This window comes from Miscanthus floridulus, chromosome 4 (assembly GCF_019320115.1).
Source record: "Miscanthus floridulus cultivar M001 chromosome 4, ASM1932011v1, whole genome shotgun sequence".
Classification (NCBI taxonomy): domain Eukaryota; kingdom Viridiplantae; phylum Streptophyta; class Magnoliopsida; order Poales; family Poaceae; genus Miscanthus; species Miscanthus floridulus.
This window is the reverse complement of record NC_089583.1, coordinates 115,133,896-115,158,936: the sequence shown is the minus strand read 5'-3', so window position 1 is coordinate 115,158,936 and position 25,041 is coordinate 115,133,896. Positions and strand designations below refer to the sequence as shown.

At 53.6% G+C, this 25,041-nt stretch overlaps 2 protein-coding genes across 4 annotated transcripts; both read left to right on the top strand.

The window, feature by feature from the left end:
- Positions 1-789: 789 nt before the first annotated feature.
- LOC136552744 (uncharacterized) lies at positions 790-3,714 on the top strand. Its single transcript, XM_066544310.1, has 4 exons — positions 790-1,117; positions 1,232-2,186; positions 2,279-2,374; positions 3,013-3,714. The coding sequence occupies exons 1-4, from the start codon at positions 918-920 to the stop codon at positions 3,352-3,354; spliced, it is 1,593 nt and encodes a 530-aa protein (XP_066400407.1). The 5' UTR covers positions 790-917; the 3' UTR covers positions 3,355-3,714.
- Positions 3,715-5,703: 1,989 nt separating this feature from the next.
- LOC136552743 (pentatricopeptide repeat-containing protein At1g63070, mitochondrial-like) lies at positions 5,704-23,128 on the top strand. Of its 3 annotated transcripts, XM_066544308.1 has the most exons (5): positions 5,704-8,596; positions 9,406-9,609; positions 21,301-21,550; positions 21,963-22,115; positions 22,651-23,128. In XM_066544308.1, the coding sequence occupies exon 1, from the start codon at positions 6,216-6,218 to the stop codon at positions 8,397-8,399; it is 2,184 nt and encodes a 727-aa protein (XP_066400405.1). In that variant the 5' UTR covers positions 5,704-6,215; the 3' UTR covers positions 8,400-8,596; positions 9,406-9,609; positions 21,301-21,550; positions 21,963-22,115; positions 22,651-23,128. The 3 variants fall into 3 exon arrangements, with proteins under 3 accessions (XP_066400405.1, XP_066400406.1, XP_066400404.1); XM_066544309.1 differs by lacking the exon at positions 9,406-9,609 and having other exon boundaries at positions 21,301-21,418; XM_066544307.1 differs by lacking the exon at positions 9,406-9,609.
- The last annotated feature ends 1,913 nt before the right edge of the window (positions 23,129-25,041 follow it).

Here is a 25,041-nt window from a genome sequence, read left to right as displayed (position 1 = left end):
GCAACGCGCGTTGTACCATCTAGTTATTCAAAACAAATATGACCAGCCGGTGGCCTCGTCATTTATTAGTTTCCTTTTGTGATTATTACGCGTGAAATGAACGGGATAGATATCTTTCTCCCATATCTCTATTGGCAATCCTATTCCTACTAGTATAAGGTATGCATATCTTAGATGTTCAATTTATTTGTGCATTTACTCTAATACTCTCTAAATAATTTCTTTGCACGATCTTGGAAGATTTATTCGTGGAACCTAATAATTTACTCCATAAACAAAACCCATAGTTAGGTTGTCTCTTGCATGAATAGTCACCATGTACTTAGTCCTAAGGCGGGGATGAGCTCATTGTAAACCAGTTGTCCCGCCTAGTGCGCCCAATCGACACATCGATGTAAAAAACAACCAATTTTTTTATCCTAATACAATGATGTGCAAATCTTTTGCGTATTTGAGAAAAAAAAAAACTCCGTAAACAAAACCCATAATGCCTAACGAAGTAGTGAAAATGAAACCAACAGTGAGGATAGATACTCTCAAGGCAAAACCTCGCATGCCGGTCAGAATGGGCTAATCTCGCTTGTCCTATTTGCTTTTGTTTTCTCATCATCAACACATTTCTGCCTGATTTTCATCGTCCTGGCGAGTAATCGTGGCACTGTTCCCTTGTTGCGTTCCTCTGTTCCCGTGGGCTGTGGCAATGGCCAATGGCAACGGCTTGGGCGTGGACCTAACAATTCGTTCCTTCTCCACGTCAAAGTCTCCGCTTCCGTTCTTCTTCCACTCGACTCCACTCCTCTTCTCCTTGGGATCCCAATCCCGCTTATCCTGCTCAACTCAACGCGGATGCTCCAGTCAAGTGCCAGTGCACCACGAGCACGCGCAGGAAGGCAGGAAGCCCGCCGCTCTCCCCTCGTATGATGCCAATGGCCTCCTCTAGCCTCGCCCGCCTCCTGGTGGCCGTGGTCTTGCTGTTCACGTCGTCCGCCCTCCTCTGCGCCGACGCGTCGGTGCACGAGTGCGCCGGTGAACGGTTCGCGGCCGACGGTAACGCCTTCGTCCTCCACGGCGGCAGCGAGGGCGTGTACGCCTCCGCTAAGGCCGCCGCGTTCATCCGGTACGTACGTATGAAACCGCGTCAGAGGATCAATTCATCGCTTCATTGCTTTCATCGAGGGGATGTGGCTGCGAAGCTGACGCGGTGTGTTTGTTTCTTGGTCGGGGCGCGCAGCTTCGAGAAGGTCGCGTTCAGAAGGACGCCCGAGTCGGCCGCTGCGGCCGAGGAGGACGGCAACCGCACGGCCACGGTCACGGCTGTCATCTTCGAGGCCGGTGACCGCGACGCCGTCGGGGGCGCGGACGTCTCCGTCTCCGGCGGTCGCGCGCTCTGCTGCACGCCGGACATGGCGAGGATCGGGGCGTGCACCGAGGGGTCGGCGACGTACCGCGCGCTGAACGGCACCGGCTGGCCCAGGGTGTTCGCGGCCTCCTTCCTCCCGGGCAGCCTCGAGGCGGCGTTCCCGGACGAGACCGTCGCCATGGCGCGCACCGGCATGTACACCCTCCTGTTCGTCCACTGCGACGCCTCGCTCGCCGGCGGGCAGGTGGCCGCGCGGGGCAAGACCATCTGGAAGAACAGCCGCGGATACCTCCCGGGGCGGATGGCGCCGCTTCTGCCCTTCTACGGCGCCATGTCGCTGGCGTTCGCGGCGCTGGCGGCGTACTGGTTCGCGCAGTGCGCGCGGTTCTGGCGGGAGGTGGTGCCGCTCCAGAGCTGCGCCACGCTGGTGATCGCGCTGGGGATGCTGGAGGCCGCCACCTGGTACTTCGACCTCGCCGAGTTCAACGAGTCCGGCGTCCGCCCCCGCGGCGCCACGTTCTGGGCGGCCACGTCCGGCGCGCTCCGCGGCGCGGCGGCGCGCGTGCTGGTGCTGGCCGTGGCCATGGGCCACGGCGTGGTGCGGCCAGCGCTGTCGTGGCTCAAGAGCGCCAGGGTGGCCGGACTCGGCGCCGCGTTCTTCGCCGCTGCGGAGGCGCTCGAGGTCAGCGAGAACGTCGGCACCGTGAGCGACCACTCGCCGTCGCCCACGAGGAGGCTGTTCCTGCTGCTCCCTGTGGCAGCCCTCAACGCGGTGTTCGTGTACTGGATATTCAGCTCACTGTCGAAGACGCTGAACAAACTTAAGGTGAGGAGCAACACTGTTCCGGCTGACCATTTCAGTTTTTTTTTCCAGAATTCTTCAACATCATAAACACAGGAACTTTTCAACATTTGCAGGCGAAACGAATGACGGCGAAGCTGGAGATGTACCGGAGGTTGAACAACGCCTTGATCATCGCGGTGGCCGTGTCACTCGGCTGGATCACATTTGAGGTAAACTCTAGTATCAAACAAAACAACCCCATCTTTTTTTTGTGTAAGCAGGAGCCTGAATTCATTCAACTACTCTTGCTGTCCAGTCTCTCGCTGCTCCAGAATTGTACCTTTCAGCATCTGAGCTTAGTGAACACGTCCCATTTTGAGTTGAGCATTGCACAGCCTTAGCCTGACCCATCCTATTGAACAATCAACATTGCTACTTTTTCTTTGGATCTTAGCCCATGTTCAGTCCAAGATCGATAGCGAAAGAATCCTCTTCTTGTGACTTTTATCGATCAACCTGTTGCGGCCAATGTGCTGGTAAATATTTTTTGGGGTGCATGATGGATAGGGAAAGAGCCATCTTTTGTGACTGATACAATCCTGATGCTTATGGTCTAGTCTAGGTTAGTGATCAGACGATACCCTGCACTCAGGGTAACAGGTTGGTCCCGTACCTCCAAAATGCCCATCTTATTCAGTACAAAAGCCCTTGAGATTTCTTAACAAGCCTGAATGTGAATGATGTGCAACTGAAAGAAAGAACTCTTGTACATTACCCTGCACTCCGTCTTTCCTGGACAGCGACAAAACTTGCGGTCACCAAACATCCTGCCTGACCATCTACAAATTGCTATGCGCTTCGCTTGCAGATCCACTTCAAGTCGACGGACGAGTACAACGAGCGGTGGCGCGCGGCGTGGGTGATCCCGGCGGTGTGGCAGCTCATCTCCTTCTCGCTGCTGTGCGCCGTCTGCCTCATGTGGGCGCCCTCGCAGAGCTCGACGAGGTACGCCTACCTGGAAGACGAGGAGGAGGAGGGCGAGGACGAGGACCGCGACGTGGAGGACACGCGGCCGCTGATCCGGCCCGGCCCGCTGTCGTACGTGGACAACTGGGCCATCTCCGTGTCCAAGGACGCCACCACCATCATTCTGAGAACCGACTCCGGCGTGTACGCGAAAGCCGCCGGCGATGGAGGCAAGCGGGTGTAGCAGTGTAGCACCAGCGACGAGAGGTTGACGATACGGGTACGAGAGCAAGAAACGCTTTGCGTCAGCAAGAAAGAAGAAAAGCCTCTCCAGAGATGTCGTAGATACAGAGAGTAGCAGCTGTCTGTACGCTCGTTTGCGGTATTGCTCGTTTCTTGGATATATAATCTCAAGGCTATTATTTGCCTAGGATATTTAGCTGATTTTGCATAGGTAGAAACATGCTGCGTTTAGAAAAGAAAGAAAAAACTTCTCGAACGAAAAAACTTCTCCCAAACTGTAACTGTAATCGTACAAATTTGGAGCTAAGCTTGGGTTTTCAAAGCTGAAGCTAAGGCTGATTTTGCATGAGTAAGTAGAAACATGCTGCGTCAGAGAAGAACGAAAAAACTTCACCCAAACTGTAACCTGTAATGATCATACAAATTTGGAGCTAAGGTTGGGCCTTCAAAGTTGGGCCAGTAATCATGCAAATTTGGAGCTAATGGCCCAGTTCGGCTTACCCCATATGCGGCATGTTCGACTTCTTTTTTCAGTTGAAACAATATTTTTCTCTCACACCAATTCAGCCAGAACAGTGTTTTTCAGCCAGTTTCAACCAAGTTTCAGACCAGCGAACGGGGCCAATGTTTTCTTTTCTTTTGGTAAATACAGCACGGTCACAGGGCCCAAAAGTATGTTTTATTTCGTTATCAATGGGACCATAGGGCCCAAATATGGTGCCCAAGACTATAAACTAAATTAGGGCCTTGCTATATTCAAAGCCCATCTAAGCTTCAAATCTATTAAGGCCACTAGAGCTAACAAAAGCTTTAATTGAGAATTGGTTAGGGTGCGCCAGGCCCGGTCTATAGTGCAACGCCCGAGCGACACGGGAGGGCCCCAGTGGCAAGCCACTGTGCTGAAGCGTCCCCACAATAAAAAAAATTATCAAAATGAGCACATGGCCCACATGTCAGATATTAATATTAGAGTGAAATACACTGGCGGCCCTTTAACTTGTCGGCCTGTGCCAGTCCGGTCCACGAACTTGCAAACGCGGAAAATGGACCCCTGAACTTGTCAAGTTGTTCACCGCAGATCCATTTCCCATCCGGCGCGGCCTTCAGGTGACGTGGCAGCGCTAGCGTGGCTGTCGAAGCACGTGAGCCGCACATTTCAATGTAGGCCCCTCACATCAGGGTCGCCCCCTACCTCCCGCTCCGCACGGGACGAACGCCGTCGCCGGCAGCGCTTGGACCACGCCTGGCCGCGCCCTTCTCTCGCGTCCCCTGCACGACCGAGCACCCTGCGCGGACCCTTTCTACGCGTCGTAGCCCCTCGCCCCAAGCCGCTCGTCCCACAGCGCCGAGTCAGAGATCCGCCATTGTCGGCATGGAGCCGAGCTCCTTGACCGGCCTTTTCTCTCCTCCCGCGGTCTCTCTTTCCCTCAAAAATGGTGCCCAGAGTGTCGCGTGAGCACTCCGCACTCACTCCACTTCTCCTCGTGCTCCCTCTCTCGCTCTATAGGCGCCGCCGCCTCATCCCGAGCTAGCAGCGCCGCCGCCGCAGCCGATCTCCTCCTCTGCCGCTTTTCCAGCAGGCGCGAGCTTGTCGATGAGCTTCGGGGCATGCTAAGGCACCCTCCAGTGCTCCCGTGCTCTTCATCTCCCTCTCTGCACGTCACTCTGGCTCGCGCGGAGCTGCGCCGCCGCCGCCGAGCCGCCTTGCCGCACGTACCGCCGCCTCCGAACGTCCTCCGCCACGGGGAATGTCCTAGGCGAGTTCGCCCCGTCGCGCTCTCCACCCTCGTGTAACCCCGCACAGGCGCTAGCGCTCCACAGCGCCACCCCGCCGAGCTCGCCGTTGCCGGCCATGGGCGCCGCCGCGTCTCGCACCTCCTGTTCCACCAAACAGTGTGGACGCAGCGCCACCCCGCCACGTTCGATATTGAAACGTGCGGCTCACGTGCTTCGTTCGCCACGCTGGCGCTGCCACGTCACCTAGAGGCCGCGCCGGATGGAAAATATACCTGCGGTGAACAACTTGACAAGTTCAGGGGCCCATTTTCTACGTTTGCAAGTTCGTAGACTGGACTGGCAAAAGCCAAAAGTAAAAGGGCCGCCAGTATATTTCACTCTTAATATTAAACTGATAAACACTCGATCTTCTCTTCTTAGCCAAAAAGCCGCCGAGTTGGGACAAAACTGAAGCACAGCGCAGCGCGTGCCCTTGCTATTTCTCTGTTTGGTCACTTGGGCCTTTTGGGCTCGCAATTTGGCAATGTTGCTCGTGGCCCGGTCCTTCCTGCTCTCGTCCGACGAACGGATCGTGCCCGCGGCAGAGACTCATCCCACTTCTCATTCTCACCGGCTCACTTCTTTTCCTAAAAAAAAAACAAGTTCCCAAGCAGGCCATAGCAGCGGAGCTATTCACCCGCGTCGCCGCCGCCGTAGTTCCACGCCGTCCTCCCCTCTAGTCCCCTTCCGTGCACATCGTGGCTGAAGGGCATCCAGAGCGGAAGTTCGCCCGCGCCAAGTCCGCCTCACCTCGCTCCGCCTCTTGCGTCTTCGCCTCCATCTCTCGCTGCCTGCCGCGGCGGGCGAGGAGCAGGGGACCGGGGCCGTGCAGCTGGCCACTGAAGCTGCCCGGGGCGCGGGGCGGCGGCCCGGAGACCACTGGGGCCACCAGCCTCCAGTTCGAGCCAAGCCTCGGCGCCGTCGATTCCTTTGCGGCTGCCGGGGTTACCGGACTTGATGTTGCCTCAGCGGTCCTTTTCGTCGACTTGTCAAGTAATATTGGTCCATGAAGTGTAGTTCGTGCACAGCTCATCCCTGCTTCTGCTGGTACTGTCAATGTAAGGAGGGGATCAGCATCCCTTGTCTATGCGTTGGGTGGTCCCATTGTTTCTGCGCCGAGCCCTTGTCATCAGGAGCTATCCCCCAGTGTCGCGCCTTTCCTCTCAGGCTTGTTGGTTGAATAGCTCTGATAACGAAGAGCCCAGTCAGAGTTCTGCTTATGGTGACTACAGAAGTCGTCGTCTGCTTCCCTTGATCACACTAGCAGTGCGGGCTTCGAACTGGGATGCTGCCAGAAATATAAGCTTCAGGGAGTGCGTGAGGTTATACGGGCCATCTCAGTCAGTTGGTTTGTTTGCTTTGATTGTGCAGGCGTTCTTGCCGCGGAGAATCAGAGAGGTCCGACGCTTGATTCAGAGCATTGTTGATTACTGTGGAAATGCTGGGTCAGAGTTGTTTGAGTTGGCTCCTATGTTGGTCAGCAATTTGGGTCAGTCAATGACGCTGTTACAAGTTTATGCTGTAGTCATCCGTATTTTTGTAGAGTCGTCGATGTTTGAGGATGCTCTTCTCACTTATGTTGAGGCCAAGAATGTTGGTGTTGACAGACGTTTGTGCAATTTCTTGCTGAAGTGTTTAGTCGAGGGGAATCAGATCATGTATGCGAGGAGTTTATTTGATGACATGAAAAGTTGTGGTCCTTCACCCAATGTCTGCTCTTATTCAATTTTGATGAGTATGTACACACATGGAGAGAGGTTATGCTTAAATGAAGCTTTTGACCTTCTTTGTGAAATGGAATCGAATGGTGTGAGACTGAACGCTACAACATATGGAACTTACCTCTATGGGCTTTGCCGTTCCAGACAGGTAACATCTGCATGGGACTTTCTTCAAACTCTTTCTCAGAGTGGAGGCCCTTGCAGCAATTATTGTTTCAATGCTGTGATTCATGGTTTCTGTAGCGAGGGTCAGGTTGACAAAGCCATAGAAGTGTTTCATGGGATGAAGAAATGTGGGTTTGTCCCAGATGTCCACAGCTACAGCATATTAGTTGATGGGTTTTGCAAACATGGGGATTTATTGAAAGGTTATGACATGCTTGATGAAATGGCAAGAAATGGAATATGTCCTAATCAAGTGAGTTACAGTTCACTTCTGCATGGCCTTTGCAAAACTGGACAGGTTGCATTGGCATTAAAGATTTTCAAGAACCTCCAAGACCATGGTTTTGAGCATGACCAGATAAATTACAGCATCATTCTTCATGGCTGTTGCCAACATTTAGATCTCAAGGCCATCTCTGACCTTTGGTTTGACATGATTCATCATGATATCGCTCCAGATGTTTACAATTATACTAGTCTGATTTACGCATTATGTAGACATAGAAACCTTCAAGATGCATTGGGAGTGTTTGAGCTCATGCTTGAAAATGGGTTGAGTCCCAACATTGTGACATGCACAATCCTAGTTGACAGCTTTAGCAAAGAAGGGCTAGTTGGTGAAGCCTTCCTATTCCTGGATAGAATACATCGGTCATTGGGAATCGTCCCAAACCTTTGCATGTACAGAGTTATTATCAATGGCCTTTGCAAGACCAACAAATATAGTGATGTGTGGAAATTTTTAGCAGACATGATAAAGAGGGGCTATGTTCCTGATGTTGTCCTTTACAGTATTATTATTGATGGCTTCGTGAAAGCTCTGAAGTTGCAGGAGGCCTTAAGGTTGTACCGTAAGATGTTGGATGAAGGCGTAAAACCTAACACATTTACATATTCTAGCCTCATAAATGAGCTGTGTAATGATGATAGACTTCCTGAAGCTATGGGATTGATTAGGGATATGATTGGGGAAGACCTGTTACTTGACAATGTTTTGTACACATCTATCATTGCTTGCTATTGTAGGCGTTTAAATATGAAGGCTGCTAATGAATGGCTCAGACAAATGGAAAGAAGTGGTGTGTTCCCAGATGCTTTTGTATATACTTGTATGATTGATGGTTATAGTAAAGTGCTTGAAATGGATGGTGCACGCTTGATGATGGAAGAAATGGAAAAAAGAAAGCTTAAACCTACTGTAGTAACCTACACAACTCTCATTATTGGATACCTTAAAACGGGGGATGAGAAGGAAGCTTGTATGATGTATGAGAGTATGCGTCATGCAGGCATTTCTCCAGATGTCAAGCTGCGTTGCATTTTGGGCATTGGCAATGACAGGGGTGATTGTGATGATTCTCAGAAAGCGAATGGTGTAACATAATTTTCACATAGAGATTTATTAACTTGATGAAGGGACTTCGCTATGATGGCTCTGAGCTCGCCTAGTGCAGGACACTGTTGGCTCCATTTGTTTCCTCCACTTCCACACTGCCATTCTATGGACAAGGAATGGAAAGCAGTAACCTGAAAAGTGTCAGTTAAATCCATGGACAACAGCTGAGGGTGTAATCGATACAGGTTAGCCCTTGCCTTATGCAAATAATAAGATAAGATATTAATCTGCATTTAAAAAATGCTCCTTTTGTTTAAAGTGTTACATTAACAGTTTTAACTTCAGGTTACTTGAGCTATACCATCACACTGAAATTTTCCCTGCTTTCCAAGTTTCATGTTTAGAAAGGTTTTCTCCATTTGTTTCTACGATACATTCAACCATGCTGTTATTTCTAGATTGTTTTCCTGTAGAATCTTTTTTACCATATGTAGCACTTGTAAAGCTATGAGTTTGACAGAACTGAAAGATCACAGCAATTCATGAAAGCAATCAAATGACTGTGTTCCACACCTGCAGTCAATGTCATGCCATTAATAAGTTGATTGGTGCTTAATGGACCACCTTCCCTGCCTTTTCATCCTCGTCAAAGAGAACAAAACCTCATTTAATCCATCTTGTATCTAAGAAATATCCTCTCCTGTGTGGCTCATAGGGAGTTTGGGTCCTTCTCTAGACTGATGTATGAGCCGCCTCGCTGTAAGACACTGCACTCTGACTGAAGCCACCACATGGCTTAAGAGGCAAGACACTCCAGGCCACCATGCCACCGCTCTGTTTTGAAATCCCTCGAACAAATTATTGTTTGGTAGAAAGCGATTAGGTTTGCTATGGTGCCCATAAATCAAATTGTATGAAAAGGCAATGATATTATTCTGCATTTGTAGAAAGTACGCTATGTCTGAAGTCTAGGAATCAAAATGTTCTTTCTGTGGAAAGTTTACTTCTTATGATATTTTCCAAATATATTTTAATATTTTTCATAACTTCACAGCTTGGGCTTTTGAGAAGCATGGTTGGTACTCTGTTCGATTGGCCTGTTGGCTCTGGCTGCAGAGCAATGGCAACAATAGCCTAGGGATGAGTTATCCCTTCCTTGACTGACCATCAACCAATGTGAAAGAAGTAGAAGCTCCCGATGGAGTTAGCCTTTAGCACCAAAGACGTGTCTTTGTTGGCATAGATCACCAGATCACAGGTAATTGAGAGGATAACTTGGCCTGTGGCCTTCTATTGAATTGCAAAATACAAGATAGTTGAATTGTACAAGTGGTCCCCCTCCCCCCCATGTGCTCTTATAGGCCAGGGGTTTATCCCAGGGAATATTCTAACTACCTAATGGTAGATGCTTTAGGAAACTTGGCTGCCAAGGTGTTTATCAACTTCACCACCAAGGCAAGCCCTACCAACCACGTTAGGACTGAAATGTAAATGCTGGAAAACATGAACACTAGGCTAACTACTGACAATTCTCCCCTTTAGCCTTGTGGTCCTTGGAAGTGATCTGCTTGAGCCCAATTCTTCCCCTCATCTCTTCAAATTTTGATCTTCCAAGAGACTTGGTTATAATGTCAGCCAGCTGATCAGTGGTGGATATGTGATCAGCCCTGATACTTCCATCTTCCAAGCAGTTTCTGATGAAGTGATACTTGATTCTGATGTGCTTACTGCGCTCATGAAAGACTGGATTCTTGGCTAGAGCAAGTGCAGACTTGCTATCAACTTTCAGTTCAACCACTTCCACATTCCTTCCAAGGAGGTCTGCCAGCAGCCTGGATAGCCAAATAGCTTGTGTTGCAGCTGTGGTAGTGGCAATGTACTCAGCTTCACAACTAGATAGAGCCACCACCTTCTGCTTCACTGACTGCCAGCACACAAGATTGCTTCCCAGAAAGAACAGGGTGCCACTAGTGCTCTTGTTGGTGTCAATGTCCCCAGCCAAGTCACTGTCGCAGTACCCAACAAACCTTGTTCTCCCTGGAGCCTTAGTGTAGTGCAGGCCAAACTCCAGAGTACCAGCCACATATCTCAGGATGCGCTTGATGGCAGCTTGGTGCTCTGCAGTCGGCCTCTCCATGAATCGACTGACAAAACCTACTGAGAAGGCTAAGTCAGGTCTTGTGTGGACCAAGTAGCGCAAGCTGCCCACCAATCTTCTGTATTGGGTAGAATCAACTTCTGCAGCCGTGCTCTGCCTGCTCAACCTCAGCCGCTCCTCCATTGGTGTATGGGCGGGGTTGCAGGCATCCATACCTCCTAGCTCAAGGATCCTCTTGGCATAATGGGTTTGCCTCAGAGTGATCCCAGCTGGATCTTGGTGTACTTCGACCCCCAGGTAGAAGGACAGGAGGCCGAGGTCGCTCATGTCGAAAACCTTCTTCATCTGAGCCTTGAAACCTTCTATGGCTTGAGCGCTGGCACCGGTGATGATCAAGTCGTCAACATAGACGCTGATCAGCAGCAGCTCCTCCCCTGTTCCTCACCTGTACATCGTGGCTTCATGGTCGCTTTGTTGGAAACCTATCTCCTTGAGGGTGGCGTCCAGCTTGGCGTTCCAAGCTCGCGGAGCCTGTCGTAGGCCATACAAAGCCTTGCGCAGACGGTACACCAACTTCTCCTTCCCGGCGACGGTGAAGCCAGGCGGCTGCTTCACGTACACCTCCTCCTTGAGGTTGCCGTTGAGGAAGGCCGATTTAACGTCCATGTGGTGGACACGCCATCCTTCTTGGGCCGCCAGCGCGAGGAGGACTCGGACGGATTCCATGCGCGCCACGGGAGCAAACGCGTCGTTGAAGTCGATCCCTTCCTGCTGGACGAAACCCCGCGCCACCAAGCGCGCCTTGTACTTGGTCACCGCGCCCTGCTCGTCCTTCTTGAGCTTGTAGACCCACTTCAGGGTGATGGGCCGGTGACCGAGAGGAAGCTCCACAAGCTCCCACGTGCGGTTCTGCTCGACCGCCTTGATTTCCTGCTCCATGGCGGCCTGCCAGGCAGGATCGCCTTCAGCCTCCGCGAAGTTGGCCGGCTCGCCGGCGTGCGTGAGGTGAAGCTCGGCGAAGAGACGTGAAGCCGGCGGCGGTGTGGGCGCGTCCCCGATGATGTTGGGCATGGTACGGTACCGCAGCTGCTCGCCGTCGTAGAAAGCGTCAAGGCGATCATCGTCGTCCTCGAGCGGTGACGCGAACTCAACTGGGTCCGCCTGCTCGGTCTCCGCTGCTGGTGAAGCAGAGGAGGCCGGTGGATCGTGCTTCCCTGGAGCTGGTGACGGCGTGCGCGGCGGAGCTCCGTCTGCGTCGACTCCCCAGAACTCGATGTCGAAGTCGCTGGAGGCGGAAGCAGACGTCCTGGCGGCCGAATTGGACCAATCCCAGCCGCGCCCTTCATCAAACACCACGTCGCGGCTCACCTTGACGCGTCCTGTCGCCGGATCGAGGAACCGGTAGGCCTTGGCGCCCTCGGCGTAGCCGATGAGGACCCCAGCCTTGCCGCGGTCGTCGAGCTTGCGCAGCTGCCCGAGCTCCCTTGTGTAGGCGACGCAGCCGAATGTACGCAGATAGCTCACCGCCGGTGCTTGTCCGTGCGAGGCCTCATAGGGGGTCTTGCCTTCCAAGCTTCTTGTCGGCGCGCGGTTGAGCAGATGCACCGCCGTCATCACCGCCTCCCCCCCAGAATTTGGCCGGCATGGACCTCTGCTTCAGGAGCGCGCGTGCGGTCGCCACGACCGTCTGATTGCGCCGCTCCACCACACCGTTCTGCTACGGTGAGTGTGGTGCAGAGTAGTGCCGCTTGACTCCTTCGGCGGCGAAGTACTGCGCCAGCTCACCGACGGTGAACTCTCCTCCATTGTCGGTCCGCAGCACCTTGAGCTCACGGCCGGTCTCCTTCTCTGCTTCGGCCTTCACCCGCTTCACGGCATCCGCAGCAGCATCCTTGGTCGGCAGAAGCACCGCCCACATGAAGCGGGTGGCGTCGTCCACCATCAGCAAGAAGTAGCGACGCCCTCCTGGCGTCGCCGGCGTCACCGGCCTGCACAAGTCGCCGTGGACGAGGTCCAGGGGCGCCTGCGCGCGGTACTGCGCCTGCTGCGGAAACGGCTTGCGGCGGAGCTTGGTGGTGACGCAGGTGTCGCAGACTTGCTCTGCATGCTTGATCACCGGCATCCCCCTCACCATCTCCTGCTTGCCGAGCTGGTGCAGCGCCTCGAAGCTGAGATGCCCGTAGCGCTCATGCCACCTCCACGACTCGTCCTCCTTCCTGGCGGCAAGACACACCGGCAGCGCGGCCTCCAAGTGCAGGATGTACAGCCGACTGGGCCCGCGATGTACCTTGGCGAGAAGACGACCACGCCGGTCCTAGATACGGAGCACTCCATGATCAATCTCCACCCTGGAGCCTCCTTCGTCGAGCTGCCCCAAACTCATAATCGAGTTCCGGAGCGCTGGGATGTAGAAGACGCCATGGAGGACGCGCTGCTCCCCGTTCTTGGCCTAGAAGACGATGGAGCCGGTCCCCTTGATCTCCACTCGAGACGAGTCGCCGAAACGCACCGTGCCGCGCGCCGTGGTGTCGAGCTCGGCGAAGAGCTCCCGGCGGCCGGTCATGTGATGCGTGGCCCCGCTGTCGAGCGCCTCCTCATTGGCGCTGGTGTTAAGACACGCGCGCGTGGCTCGTTGATGTCGAGGGAAGCCGTGGCCTTGGAGCAGACGGCTTCGGCCTTCTCGTCGAGCTCGAGGAAGCCGTGGGCGAGGAACAGAGCACCGTCATCGTCCTCCGCCTCTGCGACGTGCGCAGCACCGCCACGCCCACCACCGCGCCGTCCGCCTCGATCACCTCCAACGCGGTTGCCTCCTCCACGGTCACCACCACCGCGATCACCTCCAACGCAGTTCCTCCTCTGCCTTGGTTGCCACCGCCGCCGCCGCGGTCACCACCACCATGGCGCCCCTGGCGGCAGTCGCGCGCCCAGTGGCCTCGATCACCACAGTTGAGGCAGGTGTCGTCGTCCGCCCCGCGATCGTCGCCACCGCCTCTGTCTCCTCCGCCGCGATTGCCCTTCCCGCGCTGCTTCTTGCCGCCGTGTGGACGACATCGCGGTTCCTTGCCTGACGCGGAAGCGGCAGCCTCCTCCTTCTCCTTGGCACGCCACTGCTCCCTTGTTAGCAGCAGACCGCCGATGGCGGCCGGTTCCGCGGCCAGCGCCTCCATGTCGTCCACCGTCTTCAAACGCCCAGACACCTCCTCGATGGTGAGGTCCTGGAAGTCGAGAAGCGTCTCGATGACGATCCGGAGCTGGGCGTACTTCGGCGACACGGCGCGTAGGAGCCTCTCCACCGCGCGCTCTTCATCGATGTCGTTGTCACCGTGGAGAAGGAGCTGGGCGTACTTCAAGCGAAGAGTGAAGTCCTCGATCTGCTCACCCGGACGGAAGGCGAGCTTCTCCCAGTCGCTGCAGAGTCGCTGGAGCGTGGCGCGGCGCACCCGATCGACGCCGATCCGCGCGGCGGCGATGGAGTCCCAGGCCTCCTTGGCCGATCCCTTCTCGGACAGCGGCATCTGCATCTCCTGCGGCACGGCGGCGATGATCGCCTCCACCGTGCTCCTGTCCTCATGGTACGGCAGGTCCTGGTACTCGATCGCGTCCCAGAGTTGCCGCGCCTGGAGCTTCAGCTTCATGATCGAGGCCCACTCATGGTAATTTGACTTGGTGAGCATCGGCCAGGTGGAGCTTGAGCCAGAATCCTTGTATACGGTCTGGATCACCGGCGAGCGGCCCCTGGCCCGTCCGCGGCGGCGATCCTGATCCCGATTGGGCGACCGCGTCTGCCTGCGCTCGCGCTCCGAGCTCCTCCGCGGAAGCGGGCGGCGATCGCTCAGCGGATCCTCCTCCACCAACTCTCGACGCAGAGCCCCGTGGCGGCCGCGTTCCGAGCTGCTGCTGCTGCGGCCTCCACGGCCTGCTGCGCCTGCGTGGCTGTGGCCTCTACCGCGGCCAGACGCTGCGCACGCTGCTCGGCGGCGGTGGCGGCTGCTGCTGCTCTCTCTGCGGAGGTGGCTATGCCTCTCCCTTTCTCTCAACCCCGAGCTCTGATACCAATTGTTGGCATAGATCACCAGATCACAGGTAATTGAGAGGATAACTTGGCCTATGGCCTTCTATTGAATTGCAAAATACAAGACAGTTGAATTGTACAAGTGGTTCCCCCCCATGTGCTCTTATAGGCCAGGGGTTTATCCCAGGGAATATTCTAACTACCTAATGGTAGATGCTTTAGGAAACTTGGCTGCCAAGGTGTTTATCAACTTCACCACCAAGGCAAGCCCTACCAACCACATTAGGACTGAAATGTAAATGCTGGAAAACATGAACACTAGGCTAACTACTGACAGTCTTTACTTGAGATGGCTACATGGTTTCTAGCCAATTAAGCACACTTTACATAAGTGGCATATACAGATCCTGGGCCCTGTGGAATAAAAGGGCGTACCCAGTCTAGAGAGCTCCCGCTCTGTGCGGGGTCTGGGGAATGGTGTCAGTGGCAAGCCTTACCCTCGCCTGTGCAATGCGAGAAGACCGCGACTCGAACCCAGGACCTTCCGGTCACAGGCGGTAAGACTCTACCGCTTGCACCAGAATATAATACATAATTTAGCATTTATACCCACACCCAAGAACTCGCTTGAATTATTATTTCATTTCAGTGGCACATATTACCCTTGGAGCAATGCCAAGAATAGACAGATGCAGCGATGCACTGTCCTGAAATCAAACATGCATTTTTATCTGGAATTCGGGGTTCATGAGATGCCTTTTCTGAAGTAGTGAGTACACTGCACAACAATGTTGAACATAGGTTTGCTGGTTGTCCACTCCAATCTGTTGGTTTTTATCCACTAATTGGCCTCTTGCTAGCTGAACCTTTGCCTGGTATGCAGGTTGTCCACTCCAGCCTGTTGGTTTTTATCCAGTAATTGGCCTGTTGCTAGCTGAACGTTGCCTGGTGCTTGTTGCCATTTTGCATGGCTGTTCCTATTTTCTATATGTATGTTGCAAAAATAGTAGTTGTATGCCATCAACAATCCTGTCACTGTAACTCGGTTTATTGATTAGATTCTGGTGCTGGTTGTGTTCAGATAATCATTGTCGATTACAAGCTCTGAGAGAAGAGGTGGCTCGGGAAAACTCAGTAGATTGATGATGGAGGTACCCAATGAATACAATATATATAGGCAAGGATTGTCAAGGGTTTATAAAAACACTCAAATCAACGGTGATCCTTGCCTAAACCAAGATCATCTACCATAAAACCCCAAGGGGTGCCTACAGGCGCACTCAGCCCAAGCCCAGGGCGTTACAGCCCATATAGCAATGCTAATGACTCAAGATACAGCCCATAATATGGCAGTCTAACACGCTCTCGCAGTCTGATCCTCGCCACCGCGCACGTTCAGGCTAGACCTGAACTCTATGAAGACCGAAGATGGAAGACCTTTGGTGAAGATGTCCGTATATTGGGATGAAGTTGGCACATGCAGGGCATGAACATTACCAGTAGCAACCTTCTCCCGAACGAAATGGAGGTCAATCTCGATGTGTTTGGTGCGCTGATGCTGAACCGGGTTGGAAGACATGTAGACGGCGCTAATGTTGTCACAATAGACCAAAGTAGCGCGCCGAAGAGGGGCATGGAGCTGGAGCAAGAGCTGACGCAGCCAAGAGGCCTCAGCAACACCGTTGGCCACTGCGCGGTACTCAGCTTCAGCACTGGATCTGGAGACTGTATTCTGACGCTTGGAGGACCAGGAGACGAGATTATCACCGAGGAACACAGCGTAGCCCGAGGTGGACTTGCGCGTGTCTAGGCAACCAGCCCAATCAGCGCCAGTGTAGACCACAAGATCAGTGGCAAGAGATGGTCGCAGCAGTAGACCCAAGTGGAGAGTGCCCCGAACATAGCGAAGGATGCGCTTGAGTGCTGCCAAGTGTGGTTCCCGTGGGTCATGCATGTGAAGGCAGACTTGCTGGACAACATAGGCGATGTCAGGCCGTGTGAAGGTCAGATACTGTAATGCGCCAGCAAGACTTCGATAATCTGTTGCATCAGCCACAGGAGGACCATCAGCAGCTGCAACCTTGGGGTTTGTGTCTACTGGAGTAGAACACGGCTTACACTCAGCCATCCCAGCACGGTCCAAGATATCCAGCATGTACTGCCGCTGCGAAAGGAAGAGACCGTCACCACACTGCTGAACATGCATACCGAGAAGTTGATGCACTTTGCCAAGATCCTTCATTGAGAACTCCTGTTGGAGGGCCGAAATGATCCGCCGAATGAGACCCGGGGAGGAGGCTATGAGGACGATGTCATCCACATACAGGAGGAGATAGGCAATATCTGAGCCGCGCCTATAGATGAAGAGCGAGGTGTCTGACTTGGCTTCGACAACCCGGAGAGACAACAGAAAAGTGGCGAACCGACTCTACCAAGCGCGAGGAGCTTGCTTCAACCCATACAAGGACTTGTTGAGCTGACACACGAAGTCCAGGTGGGTGGGATCCTCAAAACCAGATGGCTGTACACAATACACTGTCTCTGACAAGGTGCCATGTAGGGAGGCATTCTTCACATCGAGCTGGTGCACGGGCCACTGGTGAGAAAGGGCTAGAGAAAGCACGGTGCGAACTGTGGCAGGCTTCACAACTGGACTGAAAGTCTCTGAAAAATCCACGCCAGGCCGCTAAGTGAAGCCGCGAAGGACCCAGCGTGCCTTGTACCGCTCAAGTGACCCGTCCGCGTTGAACTTGTGCTTGAAAATCCACTTCCCGGTGACCACATTAGCCCGAGGGGGGTGGGGGACAAGATCCCATGTGTGGTTCTGGAGAAGAGCAGCATGTTCTTCCTCCATAGCAGCACGCCAATTCGGATCGGCGAGTGCGCTGCGGAAGGTCTTGGACACTGGAGACAGCGGCGTAGCATGATAGAGAGCAGGAATCCGGAAACCGGCCTTCGCGCGTGTGGCCATGGGGTGCTGGTTGGTCACTGGGGGGACAACAACATCACCCTTAGGCAGCGGCGCAGGGGCAGCAGCTGGCCAGACAACAGCTAGGCTCTCCTGGCGCGGCGTAGGGGCAGCAGCTGGCTGGATAGCAGCTGGGCGCTCCCGGCGTGTGTAGACGTGACGGACTGCGGGCACCGGGAAGACGGGCCGGGCGGAGGTCCGCGCGGCTCGGCCAAAGCTGCAGGTGACTGCGAGGTCGAAGAAGTCGGTGCCGCACGTGGCCGTGCAGGCGATGGTGACATCGTGGCCGCACGTGGCTGTGCGGGCGAGGGTGCAGGCGCAACTGGTGGACCTGCTGGGAGCGCATCAAGCGCTGTTGAACCAGCCAGGTCATCATCGGTGTCAGCCGCAGCCGCACGTGGCTGTGCGAGTGTCAAAGTACCAGTACCTGCAGAGAGAAACTTATGTGCTGGTTCGATGGGAGCCGACAGATAGTCAGTAATGTCCAAAAAATCAAAGTCTGCCGGGGATGGAGTGGAGGCAAGCTCAGCATAGGGTAATGCTGACTCGTCAAAGACGACGTGACGAGAGATGATAACTCTATTGGAAGAGAGATCAAGGCAGCGGTATCCTTTATGATGAGCTGAATATCCCAGGAAGACACAAGGTGGATCGAGGGAAAAGTTTGTGGGGAGCTGTGGCGGACAAGTTGGGATAACAAGTGCAGCCAAAAACGCGTAGGTGATCGTAGGAGGGTGCTGTGCCGAAGAGGGCGAAGTGCGGGGTGGACGAGCTCAGCGTTTTGGTGGGCAAGATGTTAATGAGATATGTGGCTGTCTGCATAGCTTCGACCCAGAATGAGGGTGGTAGGGAAGCCTGGAACAATAGGGAGCGAATCACATTGTTAATGGAACAAATGATACGCTCGGCCTTACCGTTCTGGGCGGAAGTGTATGAGCACGACATGCGGAGGCGAACACCATGGGTAAGGAAGAACGTGCGAGAGCTGGAGTTGTCAAACTAACGACCGTTGTCGCACTGAACTGCCTTGATGGTGGTGCCGAACTGAGTGGACACAAGGGCAAAAAAGTGAGCGAGTGTCGGAAAAGCGTCAGATTTCAACTTTAGAGGAAACGTCCATAAATAATGTGAACAATCATCAAGAATGACCAAGTAATATTTATAGCCCGAGACACTAAGAACAGGTGATGTCCACAGATCACAATGTATCAGATCAAAGTTATTGGGCGCTCGAGAAGTTGACAAATGAAATGGAAGGCGCACATGACGACCTAATTGACACGCATGACAAACAGTAGTAGTATCATGACGATAAGTAGGAAGACTCGACACAAGCTTGGAGAGGGCCTCGTGTCCAGGATGACCGAGGCGGCGATGCCAAAGTGAAGACTCAGTGGCGGCGACCAAGGAGTGAGCAGCTGGCAGCCGGAGAGGGTACAATGGTTCGGAACTATTGCACCTGGCAATCACGTTTCGAGACAGAAGATCCATCACAGAACACCCAGTCGGGTCAAACTCAACAGAACAATTGTTATCGATAGTGAACTGGCAAACAGAAATTAGGTTCTTAATAAGTTGTGGGGAAACCAGCACATTATTAAGACGTAAAGACGGTGAAATAACTGTAGAGCCAGTGGATGTAACGGGGAGTAAGGATCCGTTACCGACAACAATGGACGATGGAGTAGGATACCGCGAAGAAGTAGTATGTGAAAGTGAATCGGAATGTGAGGACATGTGAGAGGTTGCACCTGAATCGAAGTATCAGTCATTGTTGTTTTGTGGTTGCTGCAGCGTCATGGTGCTGAATGTCGAGGCCAGAGATGGCTGATCCCATGTAGGAAGCCCGGCGAGCGGTTGGTAGTAGCCGGGGGGTGGTGCAGTCCAGGACCCGGTGTTCTCCATAACCAGGGCAGGCACAGCATGCTGTTGAAGAGTCTGCTGGGCCAGCAGAGCGCGCTGAGGGGTGCCGGGCAGTGGCGCAAGTGGAGGTCGCTGCCCAGGCGGTGGTCCAGGCCACATTTGGATGGCCCCGGCCCACGGGCGGTAGAAGGAGGGCCATGGCGCGCCCCCGGAGCCGGAGCTGCCAGGCTTAAACTGTCCACCAGAGGGCACGCTGGACTGGGCACTTGGCTGCGTACCAGTGGGCGCCGGGTTGACACCAGCGCCGTCGCGCCGGCCGTCGCGTTTTCCGCGGCGGTTCTTGGATGGAGCAGAGCCGCCCCCGGAGCCTGCGCTGGAGGCTGCTGGCTGCTGAACAGCAGGAGGGCGCGACGGGGTTGACGTAGTGGTGGAAGCGGCGAGCGTTGTCGATTGAGACGACGACGTGTTCTCCATCGTCAGCTCCTCCAGGAGGTCGGCCGTTCGTGTCCAGGAACGTGGGGAAGGGGCGCCCTCGCTGGAGATGCATGCCGACGGTCTTGAAGCGCTCATTCAGACCGCGAATGAGGTTGAGGACGAGGGTGCGGTCGGTGACGACTTCACCTAAGTCACCAAGCGTGTCCGCCATGCGCTTGAGCTCCTTGCAGTAATCGGTGATGGACAGATCACCTTGAACAAAGTTGCGGAGCTTGGCGTCGAGGACGAGGGCGCGTGTCTCGCGGTTGTTGAAGAACTGGGACTCCACGGTGCGCCAAGTGTCGCGGGCAGTGGAGTTGTGCGCTGAGATCGTCGCGGCGAGGTCGTCGGAGATGGTGTAGAGGATCCATGACTTGACAACGCAATCCATGCGCTGCCAGTCAGGGAAACCAGGCGCCGGTAAGTCCTGCAGGACATGATGTTGAAGAGAATACTTCCCAATGATGAGGAGGAACTGATCGCGCCACCGATTGAAGTTGCCGGCGTTGAGGTTGAGAACAACCGTGACAAGGTTGCGGATGTTCTGGACCGCTACTGCCTGGGAGTGGAGGTTGGCGATTGCAGCAGCCTCGTGCAGAAGGAGGGTTTGATGCAGATCGGTGTTGTCGTTGTGGTCGGAGGCGTGATCGGAGAGGGCGTCCTCATTGTCCCCGTCCGCGGGCTGTACGGCGCGGAGTAGTGGCGTTGAATGCCCTTATAAGCGCAGTACGACGCGAATTCAGTCGCTCAGCTTGCGGCCGCACTCCGCCTCCGCAGCACCCTGCGCGCGCCTGATGGCGTCCGCAGCCTCTCCCTTGCTGCCGAGGACCATCACCCACATGTAGCGGGAGAGGTCGTTGACGAACAGCTGGAAGTAGCGTCGTCCTCCCGGTGTGGCCGGTGTCACCGGGCCACACAAGTCCCCGTGCACAAGCTCGAGCCTCTCCTTGGCTTGAAAGCTTGCCCGCTGGGGAAAGGGGAGTCGCATCTGCTTCGTGAACACGCAGACGTCGCAGAACTGCTCCACATGATAGACCGTTCTGATCCGTTTATTGAAGCTCCTTTTGTAGTGATATATGATATATAGCATTCTGAAGGTGTCACCGAAAGCGTGTGGACTGAACATAGACAAAGAAGGAAGGTTATCTCAAGGGAGAAAGCGATTATGCACATATAAATGCTGCTGGTGGCAGCCAGGAGATAGTTTCTTGTGGCTTTCAACTCTATATAGCTCTATCAATGATCCATTGTGTTGCTCGGCACAGCTACAGCATGATCCAGACATACAACACTAGATTAATTACAATGCTGAACCTGAACACGTGAAGAGATACTCCTTTACTGACATGCAGGTTGATTGTATACCCTGCCCTATTGTTCATCGTTATATTCTTTGTACAGATACACATTATTTGTACTCTTCATCATTTCATCATTCACTTTATTTTTTGGAACAATTTATCATTATCATTCTTGGCCCAAATGTTCGTTGCTTTTTGCTGACATGTTTGTGACATCATTTTTATTTGTGCAGGTCGCCCTGTTAGTATTGGAAGATCAGAATTTGTAACCGAAGTCTCATCACTTCCATGATCTTGTATCGTACTTAACCACACCTTCCAAAACAATCATGTTCCGCTTGAGAATGAGAAGTATGTAGGACGCTTGATTCAACATTTGGTGAACAATTGTATCGAAATCAGTTTGCCTTTTTGATTGGGCTTTTCAAGATGAACCATACATGTGAGAAGTTTGTCTATGTGGCGTGATACATCGCTTAACAAGTAAATCGTGGATCCTCAATGTTTTTGAAAATACTTGTTTCCTTCAACTTGAACTACATAGTTGAATCATGTATTTTGGTGTTCTTTGTTTATGCTTGCTTAGGCAATGTATCTCAGTGTGGCAGAAATTAGCACGTCTTTGAAGTGTTTGGTGATCTTAGTGTAGAAAGAAATTAGCGATGTATCTCCGCTTAGGAATATAAGTTTCTAGGATTACAGGTATGTCCTAGCAAAAGCAAAAGTTCAAATCAAGCTGACACTTAAGGCATGTAGATTTGCAGAACATTTAGTCTGTTTCTTTGGAAAGTAGGGTGGAGCATTGCGTTAATTTTTTTTGAGAAATCACTTGGTGTAGGATTAGGATGATAACCAGTGAACCTCATACATATATTTTCATTTTGGTTATTTTCAGTGTATGATCATGCAAGGATCTGCTGACAGAAAACAGTTGGCGATGAAGCAACTGTTGTAAGAAGTCGTCAGGATCCATATGGCGTTGGATTGGCCAGCCGTCTGCCATGGCACCATCATGAGCGTGAGCGGGTACTCTTCAGACTGTTGCCAGGTGAGCATGACACTTGGACTGCAAATGCATCGCATCTTTGTGCCAATGCTGTGACCATAGTTTTAGTCCCAAGATTGATGTGCCTGGTTATCCATAGTATTAAGTAATCCTTGCATGTATCTATGCTTCCCTCTTGCCACAACCACAACTTCAGTGTTTTATTTTATATATTCCTGTGTCATGCCTTCCTTGACAGAGTTATCAGGAATTAGGCATAACTTGTTTCCATACTGGTATTGTATTGTATCATTATGGGCGCGTTTGGATCGCGTCCGCAGTTTGCCACAATGTGCCACAGTTTCCGTGCCGAAGTTTCACGGGCGTTTGGTGCATGGCCGGACTTGCGGCATGCCACACCTCTTGCCACAAGCACTCAGTTGATTTTTGATGCCGTAATCATGCGGCGGACAAATCAGCTGCCGAACTTTTGGCGTGGCCGCATGTGTGGCGTGGCAAACTGTGGACGCGATCCAAACGCGCCCAAATGTTTTGGTTCATTTCGTTCCATAAAATAATTTTCTCATACTACATGCAGCGCCAGGGATCTCTATCAGCACAAGATGTCACTGCTAGCTGCTATCTCCACAGTCCACAGTCCACACGATGGCAGGACCTCAGACAGTCCTTTGTTTGTACGCAGAGCACGGCAGCAGGCTTGGAAGAGTCAAGAGTGCCCACGATGGCGATGAACATGCGTTCTCAGTTTGTATGAGCCACGGCAGGCCGGAGGTCAGCGTCGACGAGGGCTGGGAGCAGCAGGGTCTCGTCTCGCGCAACCAACGGTTGGCCTGCACGCCACAATTGACTTGAGGGGTTTGGCCATCGTGAGCGGCGTGCTTGCGGCTCCGGGACCGGGGACGACGTATCCAAGCTCCATGTGGCCGTCTCCATCGGCAAGATATCGCCTGTCCCCCCTGGCCTCGTGCTTTCCATCTTCCCATCATGAGCTGTCACAAGTGACTGCATCAAATCACACGATGGCAACTGCAAAATCTTGAGATACTTGTAAAGTATATTTGCAGGTAGTCTGGTTTGCACTTGATCATCATCAATCATCGCTGGTATTGGCCGCGAAGCATCCATACGGCTCCAGGACGGCGATTGTCTCCTCATGCGTTAATTCGTCCTTCATTATCCATGCGTGATCTTTCTTTTTTAAACTCATAATTCAGATGTCCATCTTGGACACGGCGATATGCTAATAATTCAGATCTGGATGGAGCGAGGGCAGGTGCAACACGTTTCCTGCCGACCTACTCGCAAGTTCCTTTCTTTCTCTTCTGGTGTGTACTAAAGAACAAGATTAGCAGCGATTCGAGCAGCTTTAGCCGGCTTATCAGCCAGAATCTACAGTATTTTTTTTTCTATAACAAATTAGCTTCAGTCGACTTTAATACCAGCTAAACAGTTTGGCTGTTTCGTATACTGGCTGTTTACTTCAGCCATTACTTTTTGAAAACTGTTTCCTACCAGTAGTACTATCTACTGGAGTAGTATCTCCTGATAACACAGTCGGTGTCGCTTTGGCCTGATTTCAATATGGTGACGGCTCATGGAGACGTTCGCTTGAGTTATAAGTCGTATTTTTTTCAGTTAATGAATAATATTTTTCTCTCACAACGAATTAGTCGAAACGAACAGGCAATTGCATGATCTCACAGTGATGTGACGTAATGGAGCTACTACGTACTACTCCTGCCTACTGCACCGCTGCGTTGACCATGGACCTGTACCTCTGCTGGTTGGCAGCGAAGAAGGCGACGAGCTGGTCCCTGCCGGCAGGGACCGCCTGACGACCGCGTGGGAGGTGTACTGCTCGGCCCACCGGCGCAGAGCCGGGTACTCTCCCTCCGCCACGAGGCGCACCCCGGCCACCTCCTCCAGCACGCCGAGCCAGTGCGCCAGCGTGCAGGCGGCGAGGTCGTCGCCGCCGAAGAACCTCTTCCCATGGCCTTGGAGCTCCGCGTCCAGCACCGCCAGGCTCGCCTTCGTCTCCGCCACCAACCGCACCCGCGCCTCGCCGTCGTCCGCCTACATCGACAATTCGACAGCCACAGCGGCTTCAGGCACTTGGTGGCGACGAAGCCGGCCCAGAAGCGGACGTAGGGCTCGGCCGGCAGGATCCTCGGCGTGGCGTCGTCGCCGTGGGAGGCGAAGGCCTCGAGACTCGCAGACGGCGCGGCCGCCATGGAGGAGGACCGGGACGGAGCGGTTGATGGGCCAACAGAAATATCGGTTCCCCGGAGGCCGATAGGTACCCGTCGGTAATCCGATGGCCGACAGGTCCCCTTCAATGAGCCAGGTCGGCCCAGTATTCATATCGGCTCCCCGAAGGCCCACAAGTCCCCCGCCGACAGGCCCCACCTCATGCGCTCCCTCTGACCGCTCTCTGTCACCGTCGCCACCGCTCGCCACCCCGCGGTGTGGGCGGCCTCTCCTCGTCGGCGTCCGCCGGATTCGACAGAGGGCGCTGCGCCACCGCCCCCGCCTGGTGCTCCAGCGACGTCGGCGCTCGGCTGCTATAGGTACGTGTGTTTTTGTTAGTTTAATTTTTTTTTGTTAGTTTAATTAGATTACTTAGGTTGTGTTTTGACGTAGCACGAGTACCTGACAGACTGCACAATAGCCATTCCGTACGCTCTGTTGATTCGCACGTGTTTCATCGGCCCCTCCCGCTAGTCGCACGCTCGCCAGCGTGGGGGACTCGTACAGTCGTACCCGACACTACTACCCGTACGTACACCACCAATGGCCACATTGTTCACTGTTCGGCGCCCAGTGCACGCCACAGTTGCCGTTGCCGAGCACGAGCAGCCCGACTCCGCTCCACGGAACACGAACCAACGGGCACGGGCAGCCGATAGTGAGGACTCTCTCCCTGACCGACTGACTGACCTGACCTGACCTGACCCGCCGCTGCAGCGGA